The 25882-nt window shown below is 42.1% G+C and overlaps 1 protein-coding gene across 1 annotated transcript in view; it reads right to left on the bottom strand.

Annotated features, from left to right (window-relative positions):
* The window catches only part of PLCH1 (phospholipase C eta 1), a 95084-nt gene that overhangs the window by 63211 nt on the left and 5991 nt on the right, over window positions 1-25882 (bottom strand). Inside the window, exon 2 of the mRNA XM_014945736.1 lies at window positions 17854-17971. Coding sequence (XP_014801222.1) covers window positions 17854-17932 — 79 coding nt within the window. The 5' untranslated portion in view covers window positions 17933-17971. The remainder of the gene's footprint in view (window positions 1-17853; window positions 17972-25882) is intronic.

Genomic DNA, 25882 nt, shown 5'->3' with positions numbered 1-25882 from the left:
GGGGGGGGGGGGGGGGGGGATATTACTGCTACTGGTTCCTGAAATACAAGAAGTATCTCTGACATCTCTTATTTTTATTCTTCAGAAAGAGACCAGAAAGCTGTTCATTTTGAGAGCTGTGGTGCCACCACAAGTCAGCACGACTGAGGACTACAAGTTTTCCATTAAGACTATGGAAGTAGTGCTGTACCAACACTGAAAAGCACAATCATTTACCCACAGATATGGCCAACTACCAAAACACATTGTCACATCAATAGAGTGAACAGGCAACATGGATTTATTAAGCAAACACGGTTAACATGTTTGCACGTTCTAATCCTCATTATTTGGTGAGGATCCCTCAGCAGGGAGGGCACAGCCATTGATTACAACAGTATAGAGCAAGTGGGCAGCAGGCAGAAGGAAATAGGAGGATAGTTTCCACTACACCCACCAACAAGGAGGATGAGTGGACAGGTCTGCGTGTGCCACTGTGACAACCCCAGCAGCAGGTTTCAGGACAAGCAAAGGGCAGAGTAGCACTTGGCTTCTTGGGCAGCATCCTCACATTGCCATAACCATTTACAAGGAGAATGAGACATCGTTCTGTAGGTCTGTGGCCATGTCTCCAAAGGAAACCTTAGAGTCTCCCCAGCTCACCCCTTAGGTAGGCAAGCTTTTGGTCAGGTACCAGAAAGGATGTCAATAATTCACTCAAAGGAGCTCAGCTGAGTCACCTGTGCTTGCTCCTCAGAGGTGCTAAGACAGAAGATCCTGTGCAGCCTCACAGAACAGTCTAAAAGGCATCCTAGGAGCTACTCCCCTAAGATGTAGGTCAGTGTAAAAAAGTCATCCACAAACTTTCTCTTCCAGAGTTGCATGTCTGCCTTCTAAAAATCGATAAGTACATAAAGAAGAATCATACGCACAAGAACCAAAGATGTGTTGGTCTAAGTCTGCCTTTGTTGTACAGCATTAAATGTAATCCCTGTTCCACGATCCTTTATATACTATCCAGGACCTCAATGAAATATAACTCCCACTGCAACATATTGAGCTGGGTCAGATCCCCTCATCCTCCCTTCAGAAATATGCCATTCCTTTCTATCTTACCTCACCCTTAACTTCTCCAACACGACAAAAATTGAAAAATCCCACCAGACTATGCTTCATAAAGCTTGCTCCTCTCTCCACATAGGAGATGTGCAGAGAATAAAATATCTCCGCTTCAGCACCATGAATTCTGATGTCTGCAAATTTATCAGCAAATAGCAATATGTCACAGCAACCTTGGCACCTGTACAGCATCACTGCCTGGTGAGGGCAATACATCACAAGGCACAAGAGCAGCTGTAGCTGCAGGATGAAGTGGGTGGAGGAGGGATCCAGTCCCTGGACCTGGAACACACTCATCATGCTGGGCTGTGACAGCAGCCGGGCTTGAGGGAGCATTGCTTCCCCTTCAGGCTGCCAAATAAATCCACATCTGGGGCTTGATTAGAGAATAGGAGGGGAAAAAGCAAAGTAGAACTGAAAGTGGAGTTAATTAACCTTTAAAAGTAATGAATGAAGACTACAGTGCAACTGATGATATGAACTAATTTATTCACACTCCTCAGAAAGAGTGATTTTGCTAAAGAAACATGTTTATCTATTCTATTCTCAAATTACCTTGGTGCAAGTAACTGACAGTGAGTCATCTGCGGACAAACAATGAATCGACAGTCTCAAAGTAATTCTATTAGAGAAAATAATGATGTTTTCTGCATCTGAGTTTCAAGCTGATCAATGTTTCTATTGGTAACATGTGAAAATGCCTCCAAACCAGTTACCTGTTATACTGCTGCAGATACCAATAACCTGACATAGAACAGGCACAAACTTCCTCACCTACAGCTGGGTTTCCTGTCACTTGTATTAAAAAAAGCCAGCTTAAGGTTTCCCATAACTTTAATTTCAGTCCTTCAAGAAGCCCACACACCAGCATGAAGTGCTGCCCGCATACTAACAGGCTGTCCTCTAAGACATGAGCTTCTTAAGGGACTACTTCAAAACATATGGTAAAGAGGAATAATAAGCACACATATTTCCTCTTGCAGGTAAGCTCAGTGCTGCAAAAAGCTGTGAATTTTTCTTGTGGCAACCTCCCTTCACCAGCCCCTGGTTTCACCAAGCTACTGCATGGTAAGACACCATTAATGTTGATCCCAATATAGCATTGGGCCATTTTAGTCTTCATCAAAGCAGTGAAAGAGTTACTTAAACAATTTTAAGTTTATGCCACTGTAAAAATTCTGTAGATTTTTTCAAACAAGATTATATATAATTCACAGGCCGAAAAAAAAGAATACAAAGTAGCTAACAAGCATATAACCTAGTTACTAGTTGGTCTCCCTTGCCCTCGGCTCTGCTAAAGCAGATTAGATACCCCTCATGGAGACAAGCAGCATTCAGCATCCAACTACAGCATCCCCTGAAACTTCACCAGTGCCATGGAAGGGACCTGGCACTCCACAGTGCCACACCACAGCAACACTCCTTTCAGGCCGGCAGGGGAGGTGTTTCTCTTCATACAGGGTAACAGCCTCAGAACATACCAAAAAACCCAGAGGCTTTAAACCTTTCAAAGCTCCCATGTGCAGGTACTATTTTATTGCAAGGACACATAATGCTGTGATAGATTTAAGCTATTATTGGAATTAAATCTGTGGAAGACAAAGTTCTTCCCAGGAGGAGGTTAACATCTTCAATATCCACGCAGAACGGTATGCTGTTCTGAGCTAATTCCTTCATATATCACTTGCTATGCTACAGTCTATATTTCATAGAATCAGAAGGGTTTAGGTTAGAAGGGACCTTGAAGATCATCTAGTTCCCACAGCTCTGCCATGGGCAGGGACACCTCCCACCAGACCAGGTTGCTCAAAGCCCCATCCAGCCCAGTCTTGAACACCTCCAGAGATGGCGTATCCACAGCTTCTCTGGGCAACCTGTGCCAGTGTCTCACCTCCCTTACAGTTAAGAATTTATTTCTAGTGTCTAATCTAAATCTTCCCTCTTTCTGTTTAAAACTGCTACCCCTCGTGAGACCCCACCTGGAGTAGTGTGTCCAGCTTTGGAGTCCTCAACACAAGAAAGACATGGATCTGCTGGAACGGGTCCAGCAGAGGGCCACGAAAATGATCAGAGGGATGGAGCACCTCCCCTCTGAGGACAGGCTGAGAGAGCTGGGGTTGTTCAGCCTGGAGAAGAGAAGGCTCCGGGGAGACCTTATAGCGGCCTTTCAATATCCGAAGGGAGCCTACAGGAGAGCCAGAGAGGGACTCTTTGTCAGGAAGTGAGTGACAGGACAAGGGGCAATGGTTTTAAATTGGAAGAGGGGAGACTTAGATTAGATACCAGAAAGAATGAGGGTGGTGAGGCACTGGAACAGGTTGCCCAGGGAAGTCATGGATGCCCCATCCCTGGAGGTGTTCAAGGCCAGGCTGGATGGGGCTTTGAGCAACGTGGTCTGGTGGGAGGTGTCCCTGCCCATGGCAGGGGGGTTGGAACTAGATGATCTTTAAGGTCCCTTCTAACCCAAACCATTCTATGATTCTATGATCCTATCACTACACTCCCTCTTAAAGAGTCCCTCCTTATCTTTCCTATAGCCGCCTTTAGGGACTGGAAGGAACTATAATATCTCCCTGGAGACTTTTCTTCTCCAGGCTGAACAATCCCAACTCTATCAGCCTATCCTCATAGCAGATGTGCTCCAGCCCAGATTATCTTTGTGGCCTCCTCTGGATCTGCTCTAACAGGTCCATGTTCTTCTTACATTGGGGATGTAGTACTTGTTTTATAGGTGCTTAGATAGATTTAAAGATACAACAGTACCAAATAAGCATTAATAATGGCCTTTTAAAAGGCTACTGATACAGTTCCTGTGAATGAAACACAATGTAATTCACTGCTATTTCTCTGCTTAGCCATACCAAGTGCAACCCTGGTGTTCTGCTAAAGCAATAACAACAACGTAACTACAAAGTACCACCACCCATCAGCCAAAGACCCAGACCCATAACCAAGTGAAGCCTGTACCATTTCTCCTGTGTTATGCCCGCCAACATCCCACTGCCAATACCTCTTTGAGCACAAGAGTGTTCCCCATTCAGGGGTTAGCAGTTGTGTACGAACTTACGGCCAAGCTGCTGGCAGGCACGGAGCTGCTGCTTCCTGCAAGCACTCATTGAGGAGCCGAGTCAGACAGCGATGGCACCCGCTTGTTGAGTTATCCCTTCATCCAGGCACTATCATATGAGTGCTCTTACATGCATAAATTGTCCAAGGGGTGTGATCTTGCTGTTATCAGTATCAGCACCGGCAGGCTAAAGTAACTACGAGCCTGAATAAGGGGGAGATCAGGCACTCTGCCTTCTTCCACCATCCAAGCATATGAATATACTCATACCTACAAAACACAACATCCAGAGACTGTGCTTGTGCAGTGCCATGTCACCCTGGGGGCCCAGCGTGACCCCACATGCACTGCTGCAACGCCACCAAAGCAGCCAAACCTGAATACAAGGGACACCAAGTTGTACTTGTTGCTTCTGCATCCTTTAACCGCCTCCACCAGACAGAGAAATGATAGTGCTACTAACAGAAAGAGATTAACAGAAATTTGGCAGTTGCTATTATATCTGGCTAAGGAAAAGGGACTGCAAAATTACCTCAAACATAATTTCACCATCAGCTGAGTACTTCAGTCTGAAATGTGTTTACTTACATACGCACACATTTACATGAGCTTTAAAAATTAAACCTGATGCTTTTCTTCTAGGACTGTGCCAAAAACCTCCTTCAAATAAGCTAGCTCTTGTAAATTATTAAATGAGGACCTATCCATTACCTTCTGCATCTCAGAAAGCAGATGGAGTAACACCTGGTCTCCTTTACCTAACCATATGCATCAAAGCTTAATGTAGACTCTGTGTAACCAAAACCTCCAAAAATAAAAATACAGTCTTTGGAACTATAGCATACCATCTCCCACATAGGAGGTCCTTCCCGGAGATTATATACAAATAACTGACCTTTTCTTAAAACAGTCTGAATTTCTTATACAATAGCTGTGTCTATTTCCAGTAACTTTCCCCGAGTTAGAAATATCAAATAAAATCATCCATGCTAAATGCAAAGAAAGAAAAATAAATCAGCATATATCAACTCCTAACACTGTCCTTAAATTTTTTAATATGCTTCACAGTGGGCAAAATAATATTTCGAAGTACGAGACATGACTTCTGGTGGCTTTAAATTAGTTTCTTTGTTTTATAATTATAGATAATCTTGTTGGAAAACATCTTCTGAACCCTCCAATTTTGGCAAGCCAGCTCTTCACTAAATATATTTTGTAAGTTTTTTTTCTTTAAAAACACATATCCCAACATCATGAAGAATGATTAAGTACAGAAATAAACTTTATCTACCATGATTTCTCCTTCTCTTTACAATATTTATCCTATCTTCACTTAGAGGCTTAAACTAATTACCACTTGCCATTCAGCGCTGACTTAAATTGAACAAAATCAGACATTCTAAACTACAAGTTACTGAACAAAGTTATTCAAGATGTCTTCCTTGTTTGTATCACCTTCCTACAATTCTTGAAAAGACCCATCTTTCTCATTCAATGCTGTTTGATCAGAATTTTACAAATTTGCATATGTGTTATAGTATTTACAACTGCTACTAGAAAAAAAAGAACAACAAACCAGAAACTCTTTTCCATAGAAGGCTATGCCACAGCAAAGTGACCAATAGATGAAAAGGTCAAGAATGTTTTAAAGGCAAATACATTTGTAATAATTTAAGATAACACATAAATGCAGTTTGTTCATATCATAGGAGCAGTCTCTCACATACAATCCACATGTTTTCATGGAGAAATGCACTTTTAAGTCAATACAAAAATATGACATTTCCCTCTTAAATATTCATGAATATATAGACACATACATTTTTCATACTAATGATGTCCACATAAATATTGTATGGGACTTACAAATTATAAGGATCAAGTTAACTGATTTTTCTATAAGCACTTCCAGAAATGCTACGAGCTCTTGCTACAGCAATTCCAAACTCAAACATCCTTACCTTTTTCTGGACTTAAATTTTTATATACTTCAAGGTCTGCCATTAAATTTGTAACTCGTGCATTATTGGCAAGTAGAATGGAAATTCTCACTGCAGGAAAGCCTCAATTTAATCTTCATGTCTCCAGAGCTAAAACATTTGGAAAGCAATCCTTAGAAGTACAGAACATTGCCAGCACTGCTCTTTACGATGAACGACAAAATCTTCACGATCCATAACACGAAGACAGGAAAGCACAAATCCAGAGACAATACTAGGCAACTTTGTTCAAAACCGAAAAGCACAGCCTGAGAGGGCAGCTGGAAGCATCTGCTCTGTGCTGCTGCTGCGGGAACGCAGGAGCAGCGACTACTTTTGGTATGAGACATGCATGCAGAGCACTGCGATTAAGACGCTCCAGGCATTAAGTGCATGTAACGCCTGGGAAGAGCAGCTCTATAGGCAAGTGCTAGGAAATCCTGCTGGCACCTGGGGAGGCCAGTCAGGAAGGGATTACCATACTTCAGTTAAAGAATGGGAGAGTGACGCAGGCTGAATGCAGAAGAGAAAAACCACCCTCACTCCAAAGTAACTCCCAGCGTCTGCAGCCAGGCGATTCTGTGAGGTGGAAGGAAAGAACCTCTGTGGACCCCACTCCTTTTTCCCAGGTTTTGTGCCCCCTCCTCCCATCTCTGTCATTAACTTGAAGGGGAACGGCCATTCTGTAGAATCAGGCCAGTTAGAGCACAAAGCATGCAAATGGTTTAGTCTGTGCATCACTAAGCATTTGATTTCGTAAGAACAAGTAGTCTCCTGCGAGATGCTGAGCACTAACTCTCACAGTAGCTATAAAAAATTACCATGCTACTGGCTAAATATCGTGATTGTTTAAGCCAACTCAGTGCTACTGAACTCGGTAGGATTATAGTCAGTGTGGAACAATGGGGCAGAAACATTCAGACTTGCATGAATTGCACTTACTTATGACGGAGCCCAAGGGGACACAGTGCTGGAAAGCATGGCAAGAATAAAGTAGGCTCCACATATCATCTTTGATTTATTGCATTTCCTAATTGTTTCACTATTCAGCTGGCTTTTACACAGTGACATTTACATCAGCACACCAAAAGAACTCCCAGCTATATTCTCAAAGACTGTGATATCAGTAAAAGAGGACAGAATTTTTCTAGTACACGCTAGGAAAAAGTTACACAATCTTGTGTGTAAGTAAGACAGTGTGACTGAAAAGAGGAGGAAAGATAAAAGCAAAACCAAAAAACCACCACAGTTCTACATGCTTGTAGAACTTGAGATGGGAGACAAGATACAAGCGGAACTGACACGTTTTATTTAGTGAGAAATCATTATTTCTTAGTTATTGCTAACATAAATAGTAAGAATTCCCCCAGTCACCACATATCACGATAGATCGCAGCACACTGCAAGATGTATGTTGACTATATTTACCAGCCTATAAGAAGACACAATCCCCCAAACCCACTGTAAGATCATTCTTGGCTGCACCCAAAGTTTGTGCTTCTAACCACAGTTTCATCTGAGGATGGCAGGACACAGCAAAAGTCATGTTCTGCCAAGGGACATGTCACTCACTCCCAGTTATGGCGAGGGAAATGGAACAGCTACATCATTGCCCCACCACTGGTTCACACCTCAGTTCACAAGGTTAATGGATGAAGTCATCACTCTGAAGCCTCTAGAAAGTTATCAATACACTTATGTTCAAATTAATTTATGTGTTATAGTCGCAATTCAACAACAAACAATAAACTGTCACCACTCTACAGTTTAATTATTGATATATCAGATTGCTCTTGATAATGCGGTAAGCGCGAATTACTCCACGCTCCTATCATTCTATCAATTATGACAGGAGCTATACACAAGCATCTTTGGCACCAAAACTGCTCGGTAAGAAATCTTGCCCAATCATTAATATATTTCTTATTATTTTTGTCTTCAAAATAAAGTTCAATGTGAAAACAGAAGTGGTTAATTGCTATTTGGCTTTGGAAATTAGAGCATGCTATTTGGGTTAGCAAGAACATTACAGGAAACAAATGAAGACTTCTGTGTAACTCAGGAGATGTATTCCAAATGGTATGAAAATACGTGAAGGTTTATTCAACTTCCAAAAAAAGAAAGAAATCACTGTGACAACTCTTCACTGACAAGCCAGGTTTTGCATCCAACCCCTAGCACTGTCAGTCAGAGTCAAATCTGAAACTGCTGTGTCCTTGAACACACACTACATTAGAGTTTGACTGTCTACAAAAAGAAGAGTCAAAAGGCAACTAGTTCACTTTATACCACCTGACACTGCACCTTAATTTAAGCAGTGGCTGAGTAACCCTCGCATCTTTCCAGTTTGCTTCACTTTGACATACATCCTCTGTTCTCGGGGGGGTCAAAACGCCCCTGCTGGGAGTGCTTTGCGGAGCCACAGCATGCAAAGGTCTATCAAGGTCTCAGAGTCCATGGTGACCAGAAAGCTTTCCAAACATGAAGTTGCTATTCTCTTACCTGTGTTTGACTAACATAAATGATCAACATCAGACAACAGTACATATTTTCAATGGCCTGTTTCACAGGTATTGCACAACCCCAAGATAAGGTTTGGCAGGAAAGGTAACAGACTCACTTGTACGCCTGTTTTTCCTACTTATGTTTTCCACCCCATAAGCCCTTTGCTAACGCCTTGCATGCTTAAAAGTCTGGGGCTTTTTTCAACTTATGAAGCTGGTTTCAAGGAACACATGAACTATCCTCCAAGCCTCATCTCATTGATAGATTTTGACAATCTAAGCCACAAAAGCACTAAAATTTATTAAAAATATGTTCATTCACTCAAAATCCATCTCCCCCAGGCTAATATTATTTTCCAGTCTTCTGAATTTGCCATTCAAAAAAAATTCTGTCATTAAACTACAGGAATTATTTTGAGATAAGACAGCAAGTACCTCCAGGTACAAAGCAGACAGTGTCAAAGCGCTATCCATGCTATTTCATTAAAAAAAGGGGATTTAAAGCTTTCTTGCAATATATGCAAACTGTAATTCTTCTCTTGTATGCACATAGCTACAGATATGATTGAATATAAAATACACTGTAGTTCAGCTGACAGCTTCTAGCTGAGATGAGGGAAATGTGGTCTGTTTTGTGCTGAAAGCAATGCCAGAGGGATGAAACCATGCTGGCTTGTCTTGGGGTATAGTTGCCAAACCAAAGTGAATATTTTTAGCTCCCTGGAAGAAAAGAGACATCAAACCTACCAGTGAGGCACTCCCAGCTGATCTGCGCGAGGGAATAACCCACAGAATAACCAGTAAATATTCCCACAGCAAAATGAATGACCAACAGGACAGACAGACAGCTGTGGGAATCGCTATGCTCAGGCCTCTCTCCTCCACAGGCCGCTCAACTCTGTTGGGCTGCAAAACCAGCTAAAAACTCCCTTGAAAAGCACAGAAGATACACGTATGCCATGTAAACCTGAACCAGTAATTCCAGGATAAAGGTTTTGCCTCACGTTTGCTGCTGTAAGTTGGAGGGGATGCAGAGAGGCCATGCAGGGCTGTATGCACACAAGCTCACACAGAGGTCCCCCTCAAGAGCTGACAGTCCCGCAGTGGCAGGGCTCAGTGGCCACACTCCAAGGTATCTGCTGGTCAACCAGCTCCAGTGCAGCCCTGCCTGTGCCCCAAGACACAGGAAATTGCCTTCTCTCCCCACAGCTTGACAGCATCCTAACCTGCCCGTGGTACCAGGCAGCCACCACATCCCCATTCACACTTAAAGAAAACTTAGCATCAGCCTTCAGCTACCAAAAAATAGAAACCTAGTTTTTGAACAGTAAAAACCATATGTCACAAAGGGCCATGAAGTTGATCAGAGGGCAGCAGCACTTCCACTGTGAGGACACGTTGAGAGAGTTAGGATTTTTCAGCCTGGAGAAGAAGAGGCTCCAGGGAGACCTGTAGAGTCCCTTCCAGTACCTAAAAGGGCTACAGGAAAGAGGGGAGGGACTCTTGATCAGGGAATGTAGTGATAGGATGAGGAGTAACGGTTTTAAACTGAAAGAGGGGAGATTTAGATTAGATAACAGAAAGAAATTCTTTACAGTGAGGGTGGTGAGACATTGGAACAGGCTGCCCAGAGAAGCTGTGGCTGCCCCATCCCTGGAGGGGTTCAAGGCCAGGCTGGATGGGGCTTTGAGCAACCTGGTCTAGTGGGAAGTGTCCCTGCCCATGGCAAGGGTGTGGTCTTTAAGGTCCCTTCCAACCTAAACCATTCTATGGCACCTCACAAGGCTTAGATTACCGGACAGAGCCACGACAGTGTGAGTTCTACTGCAAAATATTCATTTTCCAGTAAGTGAGAATATGATTTAAATAATAGTTTTAAAATTACAGCATCAGAATATTAATTTTCTGGCTCATTGCTTTTTTCTTTTTCACTGTCAAAATAGCTGGAAATTGGTACAAAGACTAATTCATCTAAAAAGCAAGACAAGCTGATTAGAGAACTTCTTATTTCATTACCTATTTACTGTAAGAGGTAGAAGATAACAATATTTTCATACTCATCATCCAAATTTAATCTTAGACCTAAACTGTAACACAACCTCCTCGTGAAAAGTTTGCTAGCAATGAATAAAACTTTATATTAGCTGCACAAAAAACTCGTCATTTTTATCAGATTAAAGCTTTTATCAACTCTGCTCATTTGTCAGTAATGAAGAGACGGTTCTTTGGAAAGCTGACAAATATACAAAGATGGAAAGGTAAAAACACTTGCCATTAGAACTCAACAGCCTGATGCATTGGCTCGAGGCAGATCTCTCACATGAAACTCCTCCTTTCAGCAAAGGACAAATCTAGTGGTAGACACAGGGTTCTTCAAGGTAGTTACACATTCAACAAAGCACTGAGAGACAGTTTCTTCAGGCATTTTAGGCACTTTTTTAATTTATATGAACTGTAGTAAATAAATTCTTTAGTGCCCTACTTGCATATTATTTTTAGTTACATCTGGTTGTGTCAAGGAATGAACTGTGGATTTTTTCACTACATAAATCTGAATATGAACCAAAATATAAATTACTGCACTATTAACTTGTCCTGCTTTCCCAAGCATCATTATAAAACTTAAATTGAAGCTGACTATTAAGATATAAACTTGAATTTTTAAGTCTACATCTGGCATCTTTAGCAGTGTAGCCTCAAGCATAGGACTTACATGAGGCTTCAGCAGAGCTAATTATAAAGCATTGCCCATCAGCAAACATCAAGCCTAACAAATATGTGCAATTCCGCAAAGATTTAATAGTGTTCCCCAAAACTCTTGTGCTCTAATAACCAAAATAGACCATTTTGTTCTGTACAAAGTAAAACATAATGCACTTTATGTTCCCTTTCATTGGGCACAAAAGTTCAGGATCACTGAAGCAAAAAAAAATCATACAAGAACTTGCACAAAAGCTCAGCTTCTCAGATTGAAGTGAATGGAAAACTAGTGCAATAACATCTTTCGTAAGCAACCTCTTCTGAAGCCGTCCAAAACTGGTTGTGTAACAGCAGGAGGTGTTCATCTAATAAACGTGGTGCACAACTACATCCATGACATTTGGGAAATCTTTGAGATGATATCTCAAAAAAAAAACAAACCAAAAAGCAACTGCCTGGGACTAAGTCTCTCCCCCTCAACTTGGGATGTATACAAGTAGGCCATTTGGAAGAACATTTTGAAGGATGAGCTGGATATTCGCAAAACAAGAGACAAAGAGCACATGCAGGAATCCAGATCAGCAGTTTCCCTTGCAAGTTCGTCTCTCGCTGCACATTGTCAGACAGCAAAATAATTACTGAAAAATATTGTTTGCTTAGTGCCAGGCATGAGACAAATGTTTGAGTGGCCTATCTCAAAGTGCCATCTGAAGTAAATGGAAGTATTGATATCAATACCAAAGCTGCGCTGCAGCGGCTCAGGATCTCAATATTGAAATCTAGAATGAAGTTCCCATTCTTGCCACTTTCCCTTTCCCAGTGGCAGAAGAAAGTGCTATTACCACAATGTTCTCTATTCATTTGCTCAGTAAGACATTAGAATGCAGACATTTTCAGCTACCAAAATGCCTAACACACATAAGTACCTATCTACCTTACAGGCTTGGCCCTCGAGTTCAGTACATCCAGTCAACTGTCTTTTAAAGGTGAAGGAATTGAGCAACAAAACCTGCTCCATCCATGGCCTGAATGTGGCACAGTTGTGTAAAATGACTGTTTACCTTCAAGCAGAAGGTTTACACCAACCAAAAGGAATTTCTGAGTCAATAACCACACATGGTCAAAAGCGTGACTGAACTAAAAAAGACTTTAGAAGAACTTATCAGATGTAAAGCTAATAACTGCAATGATCTCGAATCAGCTTCTAGCTGGGGAAGTGCTGACATTGCTGACCAGCAGGTGCTGGGAGTGTGCAGCACAGGAAGAGTTGTTACTATTTCTTCCCCCCCACTTTATACTTTTAGCTCCAAACATCTGCTAGCAAAGTAGATGGATGTTTGGTCTGACAACACAGTTATTTCTATATTGTTACTATCAGCAAACAAACAAAGCATGATCCACTTTTACAGCCTGAAAACCCTGAGAAAATGAAAAAAAAAAAAAATCTTCATCCAAGCCTAGAGCCATGATGTACTTTGTATTTTGGCACTGTTTGCAACAGGAAGAAAAAGAAAGTAGGTTCATCAAGTCCTCAAGGCTATTCCAAACATTATAATTGCTTATCTGCTCTATTCTACAGAAACTGCTAAAATAGCTTAAACCCAGATCTGTCTTTAGTTTGCTATTCTCTGTGTGCACAGAATGCTGTATCTCGCTGTTACTGAAGAAAACTGACATTTTTGCTTCTAGGCAGATAAGACTCCCTAGAGTACAAGACACAGCAGCAACCTCCACTTCTGTAACCAAAAATTTCAGACATTAACAGATAAGAATTTTAATATCCTGCAAATGCAGCTATTAGCAGCTTTTCCTAATAAAATTACAAAATTATGAGAGATCCTTAGGCAATTTTGATGCATACAGCAGTTCAGCATTGCATGTATGAATGTTCTGTCATTACTCAAAAGACGAGCCGCCAAAGCCCTGCAGAAAGGCACACAGTTGTGTATCAATACCTTTTCTTGTCTAACAACATGCAAGTGTCTCATATGCAGGAATTAAACTGGGACCGCCTAAGTAGTTTTCCAGCCTTAGATTCACATTAGTCAATATATCGTTTGTTACTAACTATATTGACTTCATAGCAAGAGTACATATAGGATGCTTTAAGAATTTTTGCAAAACTTACCAATCTTCACTCAAAGTACGTTAGTTTCTCCTGTGTCTGTCTATACACTTGTAGACAATTTTCCATTTGCTCTTGTGCCAACTTTCACCTTCAGTTCATAAAAGCCTTTTCCTCCCCAAGCTTTCCTTTTGCAATGCATTCATGGTCAGCAGTCACATCCCCTCTCAATCTTTGATTTTCCAAGCTAAACAAACCAGAGTCATCTCGTCTCCACTTCTGTAGTTCTTTCTCTGCCTGTTCCCCAACTCCCCTTGCTCAAATACTGCTGACCAGAACTGCATTAGGCTGGGCCTCACAGCACTAACACCTTCATCTTACTCCAGGACGCTCAAAATTACATCTGCCTCCAAGTATGTAATGCATCACATGATGCATAGTGCTGTCCTCCTGGTGTCATCTCTCATATGGTTTGTCCTCCACCACCTCCTCACTTGCAGCTGATGGTCTCCCACACGGCAGCAGAAACATTCACTGCTAGTCTTCCAAGTGAAGGTTTTTGATGTTCACGCGGTGGCACGGTGCATTCCAGCAGGTTTTACCTGCAGTGCTACAGTCCTATTTGGGTGGTTTTCTGCTCTAAGTTAGGGGGGAGGCTCCCTTCGGTTGGGTTTTTTGATTGATTTACACCCACACACAAAACAAGGTATTTAGACTACTGCAAATAGGCATTGAGTTTCAGCATTCTCATTTATACAGTCCGCAGAAGTTTCTTGCACTTAGACACCTCAGCTGAACAAATGGAATACCATCTGTTCAGGTTCTTAAAGCAACACAAGTCACAGAAGGGTACGAAGGAAACAGCAGAGATAAACACAGTTGAGCAGCAAAGTTCACGTGGTGTGTCTCTGTAGTTGCTTCCAGTCCTGAAATCTCTACAGAGAAAGATTTTCCTATGCTTTTTAAGAACACCAACTGATGCAGTGGGATATTTTTATCTGGCTAGCTTGCACCTGAGGTGCAACAGTTCCTCCAGATTACAGGTTCAATTACAGATAATAACAGTGCCACTGTAATGTGACCTTTCAGACAAGCCTGATATAGCTGAATTAGTCCATTGCTCTGAAGGGAAGAGTGCTGTTTAGATAATACGAGCAAGACTGAATTAACATGACATCCTACCAATAGCGGTCAAGTCCCTATTGACACAGGTCTGGAAAGAGCTGGAGAGGCCAGAAGATAAAATTAGAAACTAAGAGAGAGAATTAATTACAATTATGGAAATGCAATTTAAACAAAAGGTTTATATTTATGAGAGAGCTTAAGAAGATAATTGGCATAAGTAACTGACTCTAATAAGATAAGTATGAACATCCACTCAGAACTGCTGAGACAAAATCAGCTATTTGCTAAACATGTCACAGCTTCTTACTGTTTAACAATTACAGAATATTAGCATTCATAAACGTAGAAAAATAAGCTAATCAACGGCTCTGTGTGCTTGCTCCCTGAAGTGCCACGCTCTCAATGTCAGAAAATGAACCTATAATAGTAATAATTAAAAAACAAAATCATTAAAACACTGCAAAAATTGGAATTAATAGACACTGGAGCTGGACACATACAGCCCAAACACTGAAACATCAGCAAACCACAAGGGGTTGGATCACATTACCTTCCCTGCTGACAGACAGTACCTTTCCCACATAGAGTTCACATTAGATTTTCTTTCCTAATTTCCCAGTGGTGTAAAAAAGTTTTAAACAAATACAATTCCGTTACATCTGCTGGAGAAAATATGGTCTCAGACACAGGTAAGTCCCAATTTAGTTGTTTGGCATTTGCTTAGTCATGCAAAGCCCGGAGTTCACTGTTCAGTCCCACTTGGTCTCTCTGAGAGAGACAAGGAGGGTGGGTTAATCTTAACCACAATGCTGTCATCAGGAATGGGGGCAAACACCCAGTCCACTCACCTCCACCATCCCACAGCCCTTTGTCAGGACCTACAGGATCAGAAGACTCACCAACAAAAAGCAAATCCTTAAAAAGCTCCATCAACCCGTTACTTATTTCAGCACAGTCCTACAGGAAACCAACTTCCCTCAAGCATCAGGAGCAACATGCTAATTCCTGGGGACATGTACACATCTCCTTACATCATGATGTTTGGACCTGCCACTCTACAACTGTCCAGCGGGGACTTCAGCTCACTCATACACTTAGAGTGAAAGTAACTGTCACTGCAGTGTCTTGCTTAGGTTGAAGAGACAAATGGGAAGCCCTGAAGGATTGTCAGGGAAAAATAATTAATCCTGTCTGGTTGTGAATGAAAGACAAATAAATTAGCCACAGTATCTTTCTGGTCTAGGATTCCTGCTAATTATGTCTTCTACTTTAGACAATTACCACTTTTCAGACTCATCACTCAATAGCTGTTCATGGATTACTGGACTTTGTACTAATGGATCATTATCCAGCCTTCACACCATTAGCAGGATAAAGACATTCTGCTGCTCTATGATAAAATATCACCCCAACTCCCAGAGTATGGACCAGACTTTTCTTTCACTCGATCTGGAATAGCAAAACTGCAAATACACATCCAAATCGTAGCTGCTGCAGTTATACACTCATGCTAGAGAACAAACACTTGCCTGGAGAGAATTGTTATTAATGAGCATTGACCAAAACACTCCAAGAGTGCTCAGACTCAGCAAAGGCAGACCTGGGTGAAAACATCTGGGAAACAACTCTTTCCTTCCACAACGTCAGAGAGAACTCAGAAGGAATATGATCCCACCAAAATCAGTGGGACTGCATGATTGGCCTGATGAATCCCAGGAATGAATCTCAGTTTCATCTGAGAAGCAAAACAGTTGTGCTTGGAGATGAGAGGTTCACCAATGACAGACCCGTGAACCACCTTCCCTGTAACGCATGTCCCAAATGTATCCCAGAGATGAATTAATATGACAATGCCACTGTCAGACTGACTTACAGAAAAGTTATTAACATTCTTTTGGTATCCCAAATAGAACTAGCAGTGACTATGAGCAAGAAAAAAAGCAGTACAGGGGAAAATGATGTTATCTCTCAATAGGCCTTCATTAAGATGAAAAAATTGACAAATGGCAAATTCCCCCACTAAATCACATAACCACAGTGACAAAAATGGAAATAGTTTGGTTTACAGTGGGTTGCATCATAGTTCTGTGAGCCACAAACTTCCCCAGCTTCCTGACAAACACAGTGAAAATGGAGATGGAGGTTCTCTAGGGAAAAAAATTAACAACTTTGCTTTTGAAAAAGATGAGTATTTCTATCTTTAATTTATAGGCATTCCATGCTGCTGTTATTAATAGTGCCATAAATCTGCCCTAAAATGACAGTTCTTAATCACTGACTTCAAAGGCAATAAGGAATACAAAATTGAGGCCTCTCAAACAGCACTAGGAAGTCACTCCCCCAGTAGGACAAGTAGGGGTCCAGTTGTCCAGTTAGACTGGACCTGCAGGGGTCAATTCCAGGCAGGGACAGCTCCCGAATCCTGGTGGTCCCTCACCCACTGCAGGAGCACAGGCTGGGCTCAGTGCTGCTCCTTATCCTGTGCCCAAGGGTAAAGCTACCCAGCAAAGGGAGAGAAATCTGTGTGGGCAACACACATGCTCTCTGGTTAAGATTATACATATATAAAACAAGTTTTAAACATACAAGAAGAGATCTTGAAAAGGAAGTATTTTATAATGAAATGCCTTCAGAGTATTTCCCAACTTTGCTATTGGAAGGGTACATCAACAACTGAATGATCATAGCATGTAATCTGTAATGGCAAGTGATTAATATGTAGAGAGTTGAGAGAGGACTAATTAGGGATCACTGTTAGGCATTTATTTTTCACAAACTTCTGATCAATACATAGAAGTCAAGCTCTTCCTGACACTTCCACTTCCTCCTTGCTTGGATGCATAAGGATGCATACCTGCAGATTTCGCTGGAGTGGATCTAGAAATGCCTCAGGAGGAAATGTTTAAGTGTACGGCAGTGCCAGACTGTGCAAACACAATTAATCCGTTTCACTGCAAAATAATGCAATCAGTGCCTTCTACACCCACAGCGACAGTGCCTGCTGCCTACGGTCCGGCCACTGCTCTTCTCTTCTCCAGCCTTTCACGCCTTAGTTGGAGCTGGAGCCCTTTCCCTCCCAGCAGCAGCTGCGTGCCGGTGGTGGGACCCGACGGGGAAGGGCTCTCCACACACCCACCCTAGCGGGCACGGCCAGCCCGGCCTCCGCCGCCCCACAGCGAAGGGCTGGCACAGCGTCCATTGCTCATCGGCCCTGGGAGCAGCGAGACCAACAAGACCCACAGACACTGCTCGGAAACTTCAGTTGGGTCCAACAGTGGGAGACATAAGAAGCCAAAAATATAACTTGTAACTTACCATGAAATACCCCGTTGTCCACCAAGAAGTGCCTGCAGTACTGCAGACAGTTTCGCTTATCCAGACTCCAGTAACTCATTGTAAGATGACTTTCTGCTCACCATCAAAGGCAGTGACCCTACAAAGTGAAACAGAGCACGGATAATTATATGTTAATTGGTAAGAAATGCATAACAACTGCGGGCTCTATAAGAGTTCTCACTGGAGCTCTTTATGCCAAACAGTTCATCAGCTTCACACAACGCGTAGTCCTTCACTTTCCAAAGATGCCCGTCTCCAGGACAGGAGGCAAAGGGTAGATCATTTGGATGGAGATAAGAGACGAGCTGCCAGCGACGCCTACAACCAGCAAGGTCAAGGCTGCTGGAGCGAGCCCACCCCACCCGGCAGCCCGAGCACCCACCCCGGGTGGCTGTTGTGACAGCCAGCCCCCTCTGCCCCTGCAGGCTACTGTGGGGCCATGGGGAGAGGATCAATGTAATCCATTTAATGATGCTGTCCCATATTTAACAAACTACAGACACAACAGACAACACCACAAAACTATAAATTCTCTCCAGTGAAGGTTACAAAAAAAAAAAAAAAAGTCACACACACAAAAAAGATGAATCAAAGGTAATTGCCTCCTGATTTTGAGGCCACCAAGTAGCATTATGCAGATGCAGAGCCCCCTCAGCACTCCCCCCTGCACCAGCACACCCCTGGCAGACATTCACCCGTGGGAGCTCGAGATGAACTCTCCTGGGGACAGGCAGTTTAAGTAGCACCTTTGAGGAGACGCAATTACATCAGCCAAGCAGAATTTGCGTCCTCCAGCCCCACAGGGTCCCGGCTTTGTACAAGGAAGGAGACATGCTTTCAATCCAGAGCATATGCTGAAGCACAGGATAAATCATCAATCTACCATCTTTTCCAGTTCCCCCACAGCCCCATCACACAGCTAATCACCAACAGGGCCAAACAGTAGGAGCAGCACCCTTCCTGGGAAATGATACCAGCTGAGGACACCCCAGAGCACCTGGGAGCCTTGATGGTTGCCTGAACCAAGCATCTTTATCAGAGAGCACAACCCCAGATTGCTGTGCAGGGGGAAGCCTGAGATACCTCTCTGACCCACTGCACTCTCTTCAGAGGCAGACTGCGGAGAACTTCCCAGGAGAACACAGCAACCCTTCCCTGCAGGGCCCATGCTGGCCCCTGCCTTCTCTGTTTGCCTGCCGGGGCTGAGGCCCCCAGCACTGTCACAGTTTTACCTCCGACGCCAGCAGCAGCAGGCACAAGCCCATCAAAGTATTCACGGGTAATTTGCCACAGATGCTGTCACCAGCAAGTGCTGGGAGTGGGAGCACAGTCTTTTTGGACCCAGGCCCCAGAGCTCTGCTAGGCAAAGCCCCCAACCACCAATTCTTCTTGGGTCCAGCCAACAGCGTTTATAAACCAGTTAAAATGGAAATGCAGAGCAAGCCAGCACAAAACAAAGACCAGCCAAGTGACCGAAGACAATGGCTGAAAATGGGTGAGAAACAACCCCCTTCAGCCCTAGGACCATTTCCATCACAGCCACTTGCCTTTCCACTGCTGCAATCTGGGACAATGGGAACAATCAGAACAGTTATTGTCAGAGACCAAACAGTAGAAGTTAACTCATTAATAAGCTGGTGGTTTATAACTCGAGACAAGGCTGTATTTGTTTGAGTCATTTCATTGAACTTCCATTGAAAGCATTTCAACCCTTTATTTTGCAAGTTGGACCTTGCAAAAATCCATCCCACTCAGCAGTACTTTGTATGCACAGTTACAGCCCCACAAACAAGCATCTTGCATTTATTTGATATTTGTTGCTTGAGAAAAAAAAAAACAAAAAACACCACAACCAAAACTCAAAAAGCCCATGGACTCCTTGATCTCCTGTTCTGACATCAAATCCTGGATCCTCCTTCTCCCTTTGCTATTGTATCAAGTTCAAGGCTCTCGTTTCAGTATCCAGATACCCTTTCCTGTTACAAGCTCGCTTTGGTCTCATATTTTATCTCCCTCCCACCTTCACTCTGCTGAACCCAGACGCTTTTTCGCCCACACTTGGCACAAGTAACACCAACTGTCTTTATCCAAGCAAACCACTAGCAGGATGTAAGGACACTGCTGTTCAAGCCTCCTCATAAAATCCCTGCCAGAAGAGGGGCCTAGTAACAAATCCCCCCAGACAAAATACTACAGCACATTGTAAATGCCCAGACTGCAGCTCTGCTGAGGAACGCAGGTTCATTTTGCTTAAGTGGTTTTAAAACAAAAAGGAAAACAAGTAATTTTACATGATAGCCAACAGGTCTTATATTATCCTTAATGACCAGTTTAGCTACAATTATTTCCTGGGACCCAACCACTGTACTCATCTATAAGGGAACAGAAGAACTTGGAGAATTTTTCCCTGTCTCCATGCATCAGTGCAATGAATTCTGTCAGTGGTGAAGATAAAAGAGCTGATCATGAAGAGCCCAGAAACATCTGCTCTTTATGGGCCACCTGGAAACAACCCCAATCCCCTCTACTGCAGTCACCTTCAGTGGTTGAGCAGACCTCCTCTCCCCTGCCATCAACCCTGCCACTTCTGTCAGTCACCAGGTACCTCTCAATGGATTCAAGTCACAAACCCAGGAAGAGCAGCAGATCCCTCCTGGAGGGCTCACAAGCTGAATGAGCTCAAAGTTCAACAACATTGGTACTGTGAAGGGGTAGCAGGTATCCTGCCTGAAGGCAAGGTAGAGGGGAGCCAGCTTCCCCTTCTCCCACCAGTGAGCTGTTGGATCAGATGGGATTCTCATGGACTCCTCAAAGCCAGCCAGGGCTGCACAAGTAGGGAAGGTGGCAAAGCTTTTTTCTGCAGGAGAAGCAGCTAGCATGGGGCTGAAGCCAATAGCTTGCTGAAAAAGTGTATAGTAATGTTTATGTTTACTTGCTTTGTTGATCAGTGCAAGTATTAGATACTGACAGACAAATACTAATCTGATAACTGTCCTGTGTCTGTTGCAGGTTTGTGAGGAGGCTGTTTATCGCAGATGTGGGATTTGCCTCTCCACTGGTGCCTCTGTGGGGAAGAGAGGTGGTCTGAAAGATCAGCTGCAGTTGTGAACCAAAAACGCCTGTTTCTGTTTTGCTCTATCTTAAAACTATCAGAGTCTCCATTACAGTGTGTGTTTTGGGTACGGCCCATGTATTGTTTACACTAAAGGCCTATTTTATTAAGAACTGGAACACTAAGCAGTAATACCCATTACCTTTGCCAGACTTCTACCAGATTTCTTGGACTTTTGCCCTTGCCAGCCATGAGCTTTCATTAGAGTTTGCCATAACTGCGGCCATTCTTCTAGCATTAATTAGTAAGGTACAAGCTGCTAGTTACTTTAAATGTGTAGGTATAGTTCTACTATCATGGTCCAGCCTACTGCCAGGCTTTTTGCTGTAGGCTATGAATAATACAATTGGCACCATATTTTAATTAAGAAAATTCTATCAAATATTCATCACTAAGAATTTACAGACCATTAAAAGAGATCTTATCTCCTACCCACACAGAATTCATGTCACAGGGTGGGGGGAGATTTATGGGGAAAATATTGCTACTGACATATATATGCAGTGTCTCTGAAAAGAAACCCTTCAGCCCCCTCCCCTCCCTTTCATGGCTCACGCCATACAATACTCCTTTGTTCTTGCACAAAGGGTTCTCCGCACCACGGTGGCCCCTTGGAACAAAGGTTCTCCCTAGCACATCAGGGATGAAGGCAGAATCCCAAAGTGGCTGCATCAGCTGACATAAGCATCCTGTAAGAAAACCTTCCTAAGAAACACCAGCAGTTATTTGGATGGGTCTCAAAGTTAGTTGCCTTCTCTGTTGCAGAGCTCTGGGAGACCTCAGCCAGGACCATGACTTACTGTATTGTACCAAAAAAAGCCAAACAAAAAACTAACCAACCACACACCTTGGGCCAAATACCATCATTTCAAGTGAATGTGCACTTCGGAACTTAACTGTACACAAATTCAGACCATTTCAACAACAATGACATAGTAGAAAAAGAATATCCTGTTTATGTCATAGACCAGAATGTAATATAAGCTATATTTTATACACGTAGAATAAGCTATACGAGTAAAAAATGCCAGTAAGCATATAATTGTGTTTAAATAGGCAGGGATTGTACCACCGAAACTATTTTGGCAAAGAGCTACTGAAGTCCTGAACAGATATAAATTTGAGTTCAGAACTAGTTTGTGTAGTTGCTTGATACTGCATTTCAGAGAGAGAGTTGAAAACACTCCTAACTTTTCCGTTCTGCAGGTTTCCAACAAAGGGCTATCACTCTTTCACAAGCAAAATCCCTGCATGTTCAGCCCTGAGCCTGACACGTTTATCCCAAGAGGAAAAGCAATTGGTGCTTCACTACCTGAGCAAAGAGATGTTACTCCAGTGTGTCAAGAATCCATCTACTTTGTATCTGGATAAAGAGTATTAACATGCAAGTTAAGCAAGGGAATCCATTGTGTGCTCTGCAGAAATATGGGAACTTGAGGGAACTGTAGCTTCTATTTCTGATTTATTTCCATTAAACACGTGTCAGCTGGGTTATTTTAGTACTTCGAGTACTGTGTTCCATAAGAGATGTCCTTCCAAAGAGAAGAGCAAGAGCTATGATTAGTTCTACTGAACTGTACTTTAAAAAAGATTTATTCATGGAAGTAATCTGATTTTACAAAGAAATTTGATACAAAAAAAGGCAAACTTATGTATGCACATGCATATACATGTATCTGTGTAGATATGGCTGGATGAGAGGAATATGCTTGGGTTTTGGTTTGGTGGGGCTTTTTTTCCCATCAAGATAGTGTGTGAACTCATAATGGAAGTTTTGTTATGCATGCTTTATGAAATTATTTAAAGTTGTAGAGGTGAATGTATAAGATACCTCTGAATTTAGCAGAGGATGCATATGGTCTGCCTATGTTGTGATAGACACTTCTTATTACAAGAGGCTTAACACCAAGAGCACAACACTTTACACCTCCTGGTTTCTCAGTATTCTGCAGTTTCCCCCCTTGCACAGGAAAAAACCTCATGCTTTAGTGAGTTGTGCAGAGAAGTAGAACGTTCATTCCAGGGAATCACAGCTGGAGGGTGAGCAGCAACTTGAGCTAAACATGTTCTCAGCTCAGGCTGATTGTTATGGTTAGCACTAAACTATTTTACAAAGTAGCAGCCTAATCTAAATATTTATCTGCAATATTTAACCTGGACACTGTGCAGGTCCTGAATGTGAAGAGGGTATTAAGCACATGTCCATTTAGCACCAGAAAGGAACTGTGTTTGATTCCTACACACAGCTCAGGAAAACACTCAGATTAATTGGTAGTTAAGTGAGAAACATACAGGGTGGAGAGATTGCTAATCTCACCTTTTCTCAGATGCTCTCTGCCCTTCTTGTTTCTGAAGCACTTCCACAGATAACATTATGAAGGCAATCAGATAGTATGAATGGTTCCTACTAACAGGACAGATTCACCAGCACTTCCCTCTGACAAAACCACAGCTCCAGTTTCAGACATCGCTGTTCCAGCATGTACCCAGTGAACACATTTAAAAAGTATGATTTATAAAAGATGTATTCCTTTCCCTAGCACAAAAATGGCATATGGTAAAAACAAAGATTTTGTAAAAAGTTCTACCAATGTTTACCAAAAGAAGGCAATAGTGTTTTCAACAGAAAAGAAGGTCCAGAAGACAAAAAAAACTCAAAGGGCTCTAGATTTTGCTAGATTTTGGAAGCTTGCACCTGTTAATGGTAAATTTTACAGTGAAAAGTAGTTCAGGGATAATGGATGCTACAAGTGACATAAAGGAAAAGTGTAATAAAGAGAGAAAAAAAAAATATTTGAAATGAGAAGAGCAATACAGAATCAAGCAAAGGACACACCAAGTGTGTGATCGGAAATAATACTGTATTAGCTCCAATATGGCCAGAAAGCACTCTTATAAGCATTAGAGACATCTGCACAGGAAGGCGGAAGACCATCTGGCTGGCACTAAGTAGCAGGAATATACTGTCCAGAGAGAAACACTGGTCTTTAATCTGGCAGCTGTGATCGCAGTGGGGGCACCCAGAATCACATGCATCCAGTTCACTTCCAGTTATGGCAAACACTAAAAACAAACACCAAATCAGAGTAGAAATACTACTTTGAACTTTCCTTGGAGAATACTGAGGTAGTATTCAAAAGGGAAGCAATTTTGCTTCACGACAGATCTGTATGTATTATTAGAATGACATAGGTTAACTGATTTACTTCAAGTCTGAGAGTAAACAAAAGATTCATTTGCACACCTCAGGACCAGAGTGAGCGCTGCCCAAACAGGATCATTGGTCTTTCTGTACAATCTCTTATTCCCAAAACCACATGTTCCATATCAAGCTCCACAACATTTCTAAAGGTGCCATCAGCACTCAGCAGCTTGGCAAACACATTGCAGTAGAAATCAGAGAAGACACGAAACTTAAACTACAACATGCTCTCAATAGTCTAAGGGTTCAACCCTTTATTATACTAATATTATGAAATAACAGATACTGAAGAGCACTCAGCAGCTTGGCAAACACATTGCAGTGGAAATCAGAGCAGACACGACACTTAAACTACAACGTGCTCTCAATAGTCTCAGGGTTCAACCCTTTATTATACTAATATAATGAAATAACATACTGAAGGGAAGGAGTGAAGTCATTTGCAATTCTGTTTACATCACAACATGCAACCAGGAAAATTTATGCTCTCACCAACTAACTTTCCCTGGAGCATGTTAAAATATGCTGCTCCTAGGCTAGCCATCAACAGGAGCTTCTTTCCAGGCTTTATACATTAGAAAAAGAGCTGCTGTTTCCAGTTCATGTTTTTACTTTCTTTAGAAAGTATCAACAAATCCTCTGGTGGAACAACCTTCAAGAGACCAGCTGCTGCACAACGTGGGCTGTATTTATTTATATTTTTTTTTAAAACAGTATCCACAAAAAGTAGCCACAGGATGAAAAGCTTAGCCATAGTTAGACCTGAAAACCAAATCTGAAGAGATTATAAAATTCTAATATGACAATATTTCATGGGGAATCCACCCATCTGCAGTCTTGGGCTTCTTATTTCACTAAGCGCTTAACAGTCACCCAAATATTGCTAAGCATTTAAGCTGGCCTGAATTTATGCAGATTTAGATTTAACTGTCATACAAACCCAGGCTCTAAGGGTTCCACACATCATCTGTGCAAATCTCCACTTTAATCAGTATCAAATATCAACATTCACTCAAAATAACTTGCATAAATGTTGCTAAAGTTACACGTACAGGAGCCATACAGAGTAGGCAAGGCACGTTAGCTGCATCTGATGAAAGATCCCTACTGTTGATACTCTGTTGATGGCCTCAAACTGATGTTGCTCTCATAACTTAAAAAACAAAGTTTCACCTACTATGGTCTAAACTATTTCATAAATGTACAGATACTTTCCAGAAGTTAAAGTATCTTGTATACACAAAAAGCTTAAAGAATACCCCCAAAGTTACACTCTCTTTTCAACAGCAAGTATTTATCCATAAACATCACCAGTATGAAAAAAGATTATTGATAATACGTGGTAATAGAAAGGAAAAGCATCCAGTATCTGATCCTTTTCTTATTTCTTTAGGAATTGGTCTGGAGAAATAAGAGATTATTGTTTGGTTTATTTTTCTGCCAGATGACTACCCTAATCTAATGTGCCACGAGAACAGCTGTGCTGGCACACAACACTGGCTGTAAAGGTGTCTGAGTGTGCAAGCCAGCACGGTAGCAAAAAAGAATTTCCTGTGGATTTTGTTGGGAGCAATTGGAAATTCTTAGAAGTCAGAATTGTCTATTCAAAAGGAAAAGGTCACAAGAGAGTTTGGATTTGCGATACAGATGTTGCACTTGCATGCTCTTTAGACAGCTGAGGCTTCCTGAAAACA

This window comes from Calidris pugnax, unplaced genomic scaffold, assembly GCF_001431845.1.
Source record: "Calidris pugnax isolate Ruff unplaced genomic scaffold, ASM143184v1 scaffold111, whole genome shotgun sequence".
Taxonomy (NCBI): domain Eukaryota; kingdom Metazoa; phylum Chordata; class Aves; order Charadriiformes; family Scolopacidae; genus Calidris; species Calidris pugnax.
The sequence above is the reverse complement of the archived record's forward strand: the minus strand, read 5'-3'. Positions and strand labels throughout refer to the sequence as shown.